The sequence below is a fragment of the Eulemur rufifrons genome, chromosome 30, assembly GCF_041146395.1.
Source record: "Eulemur rufifrons isolate Redbay chromosome 30, OSU_ERuf_1, whole genome shotgun sequence".
Taxonomy (NCBI): domain Eukaryota; kingdom Metazoa; phylum Chordata; class Mammalia; order Primates; family Lemuridae; genus Eulemur; species Eulemur rufifrons.
In genome coordinates, this window is record NC_091012.1 from 43,805,736 (window position 1) to 43,809,539 (window position 3,804).

General features: G+C 47.1%; 1 protein-coding gene across 1 annotated transcript; it reads left to right on the top strand.

The window, feature by feature from the left end:
- Nucleotides 1–2,014: 2,014 nt before the first annotated feature.
- GPR119 (G protein-coupled receptor 119) lies at nt 2,015–3,022 on the top strand. Its single transcript, XM_069464425.1, has one exon. The coding sequence runs from the start codon at nt 2,015–2,017 to the stop codon at nt 3,020–3,022; it is 1,008 nt and encodes a 335-aa protein (XP_069320526.1).
- The last annotated feature ends 782 nt before the right edge of the window (nt 3,023–3,804 follow it).

Consider the following 3,804-nt stretch of genomic DNA (forward strand, 5'->3'; position numbering starts at 1 on the left):
GGATTACAGGCGTGAGCCACCGTGCCCGGCCTAGAGCAGTGGTTCTTAAAGTGTGGTCCCTGAGCAAGCAGCATCAGCATCTGGGAACTTGTTGGAAATGCAGATTCTCAGGCCCACCCCAGAACTAATGAATCAGAACCCCTGGGGGCAGGGCCCACGAATCTGGGTTTTAACAAGCCCTCCAGGTGATGCTGATGCACTCTCAAATTTGAACTTGGGCTTGACAAGGGACAGCTTGATTCCATGGAGTCAGAGCTGGGGAAGCAAAAGCACACCTTATGTCCAGGCATAAAATTGGGCCAGGTTCTGTGCAACTGAAATCAGTCTCCTAATGGATGTACCAAATCATAAGAACTATTGAAAAAAAAGTGAAGTAATAGGACTTGGGGAAAAAAAAAAAAAAAGGAACTGTTCTCAGGCTGGCATCCAGAATAGCAAGTCCCCCCACACAGCCTTTCTGATCCCTTTTTAGGAGAGCCATCTGCCAAAGGCCCCCTTGGACTGTCAAAACATCCTGGAATATATTTGCCTCCAGCTCCGCGCCTTGCTCTCCACTCCCTCACTTAAAACACTAACCTTTCCCATTTGTGCTCTCACCTGAACTGAGTAAACAAGCTTCTAACCACTCTTCTCCTCACCCCTCTCTTCTTGGTATCCAAGATTAGAGTGGCAGGCAAAAGGTTAGTCCTAATGTACCCAGGCAAATGGATACACGACCTAAAAGAGGAGTGATTTACACAGCTGGCTCCCCTGAGGCCATCTCCCCTGCTTCAGCAACACTGCCGCCCTTTGCTCTAGCCCCACACACTCCTATCCCTGGAAAATTCCACAGCCAAACATTGAGCAGACACTTCCCAGAATACGGTCCTCCTCCTCTCCTCCTCCCACAGATATCTCAGGTCCACAGGGTCAAGAAAGGCAAGCTGGGCAGCTGCCACTTGTCAACCAGAGACGTGGCCCAACACGGTGCGGAAACAGTTCTCAATGAGTATACCCAAGACACAGCAGCTTTAGGCAGGGAATGGGCTCTAGTGTAAACCAGGGGTCCCCAATCTATGATGAGTTGTATAATTATTTCGTTATGTATTACAATGTAATAATAAAGCGCACAATAAATGTAACATGCTTGAATCATCTGAAATCATTCCCTCCACCCCCCACCCCTGGTCCATGAAAAAATTGTCTTCTATGAAAACGGTTCCTGGTGCCATAAGGTTGGGGACCACTGGCCTAAACTGAAAGACAATTCTTGTGAGACCATAAACTAGAATCTGCAAGAAATAGGGGAACAGTACACCCTATTTGAGAAAATTAGACTTTGAGGTGCTAGGAAGCAAAAGGTAAGAAACAGCTTAATTGTGTGGCAACACCCCTGAGAGTGTACTGTGCCCCTCAAATAGCTCACCTGCCCTCACTTCCCACTTCAACTGATTATGATCATCTTGGTTGATTAAAAGCAGTTCACAATAGTAACTGAGAATTAGTTATTAAGCAAATAATTAAGCTGAGATTAGTTATTAAGCTGGTACTTGAGGATTTGGAAGAAAAGTAGAAACTTGTTATCAAGCTACAGAGGAAGAAAGTGTGATTAGAATCAATTATATCTTCTGCCAGACAGGAGACCTGATGAATGCCCCTGTCCCTCCAGAGTCCTTCAAGCACCAATGAAGGGAGAGAGCCTGGCAAGACAGCGTGCACAGGTACTTGGGAGTTGTCTAGTAACTTGGTGGTTGGAGGGGGAGGGACTAGCTCAGGCACCAGAGGCAGGTCTGCACTGGGATTGTTGCCTTCAGACAGCTGGGGAGGCAGGAGGCTGAGGACTGAAAAAGAGAGGGTGAGTCATTCTTAATGACCTACCAGATCCCAAAGATGGAGAGCTGCAAGCTTGGACTGCCAACCATGGCCAGAATTGTGTTGTAGCTCTGATCCCACAACTCCTTGTCCCCTGGCTCATGAGAAATTGAGCTGGAAAGCCAGCATGCCCTGATATGTGGAAGTCCTGCAACTTCAAGACATGGAGTCATCTTTCTCATTTGGAGTGATCCTTGTTGTCCTGGCCTCCCTCATCATTGCTGCTAACGCACTAGTGGCTGCGGCTGTGCTACTGTTGATCCACAAGAATGATGGTGTCAGTCTCTGCTTCACCTTGAATCTTGCTGTGGCTGATACCTTGATTGGTGTGGCCATCTCCGGCCTAATTACAGACCAGCTCTCCAGCTCTTCTCAGCCCACATCGAAGACCCTGTGCAGCCTTCGGATAGCATTTGTCACTGCCTCTGCAACTGCCTCTGTCCTTACAGTCATGCTGATCGCCTTTGACAGATACCTTGCCATCAAGCAGCCCCTCCGCTACTTCCAGCTCATGAGTGGGCTCGTGGCTGGGGCCTGCATTGCCGGGCTCTGGTTGGTGTCTTACCTCATTGGCTTCCTCCCACTTGGAGTTCCCATGTTCCAGCAGACCACCTACCAGGGGCCCTGCAGTTTCTTTGCTGTGTTTCACCCTCACTTCGTGCTGACCCTCTCCTGCGTTGGCTTCTTCCCAGCCCTGATCCTCTTTGTCTTCTTCTACTGTGACATGCTCAAGATTGCTTCCATGCACAGCCAGCAGATCCAAAAGATGGAACATGCAGGAGCCGTAGCTGGAGCTTACCGGCCCCCACGGACTCCCAATGTCTTCAAGGCTATCCGCACTGTGTCTGTTCTCATTGGGAGCTTCACTCTGTCCTGGGCCCCCTTCCTTATCACTGGCATTGTGCAGGTGGCCTGCCAGGAGTGCCTCCTCTACTCCGTGCTGGAACAGTACCTGTGGCTGCTTGGTGTGGGCAACTCCCTGCTCAACCCACTCATCTATGCCTATTGGCAGAAGGAGGTGCGGCAGCAGCTCTACTACATAGCCCTGGGAGTGAAGAAAGGGCTCACCTCATTCCTCCTCTTCTTCTTGGCCAAGAATGGTGGCCCAGAGAATCCCAGGGAAAGTTCCTGTCACATCATCACTATCTCCCACTCAGAGCTTAATGGCTAAGACGGTAAGGGCAGAGAAGTTTCAAAGTGCCTTTCCCTTCCCCACTCTGGCCCCTAACTAGGAGATCAGATGGAACTAGGGGAATGAGAGCACTTGCTTCAGGCAACTCACTGCCTCCCCTTCCCTCCCCTCCCTGTACCCCTATATCCCCTTACCCCTAGACTGAGAAGTAACAGAGGCAAGGTCCTACCTTTCTTCTATGTTTCCCTATTTGCAAATCTCTACTCCCCCTGTCCTTTTGAAATGTGTTTGTCTCTCCTGTACAGGTATACTTACTTAAAGCAAGAAATGTACTGCTTAAAAGATGCTTTTTTATATATATATATATATATATGTCAAATCCGGTTTTTGAATATATCAGAGCAGCACTGTCCAATAGAAACATAATGTAAGCCACATACATAATTTTAAATGTTATAGTAACCACATTAAAAAGGTAAAAATGTGAGATTTTAATGTTTTGTTCAACCCAGTATATCCAAAATATTATCTATCACTTCAACATGTAATCAATATAAAAATTACTACTTTTCATACTAAGTCTTTGAAATCTGGTGTGTATTTTACCCTTACAAAATATCTCAATTCAAATTAACCATATTTCAAATGCTCAATGGCCACATGAGGCTAGTAGTTACCGTACTGGACAGCACAGCACTAGAGAAATGAGCTTCTTTTCTTTCATAACTGTTTACTATAGTGATTTACTATGGTAATTGTTTTGGGAAAGTGAGGAGTCCCTCTACCTCCTGCCCTCCTTAATGTAAATCAGGTTTTATATA

What these genes read in the sequence shown, in the direction of transcription:
- GPR119 (XM_069464425.1), top strand. Translation starts at nt 2,015, where the DNA reads ATGGAGTCATCTTTCTCATTTGGAGTGATCCTTGTTGTCCTGGCCTCC.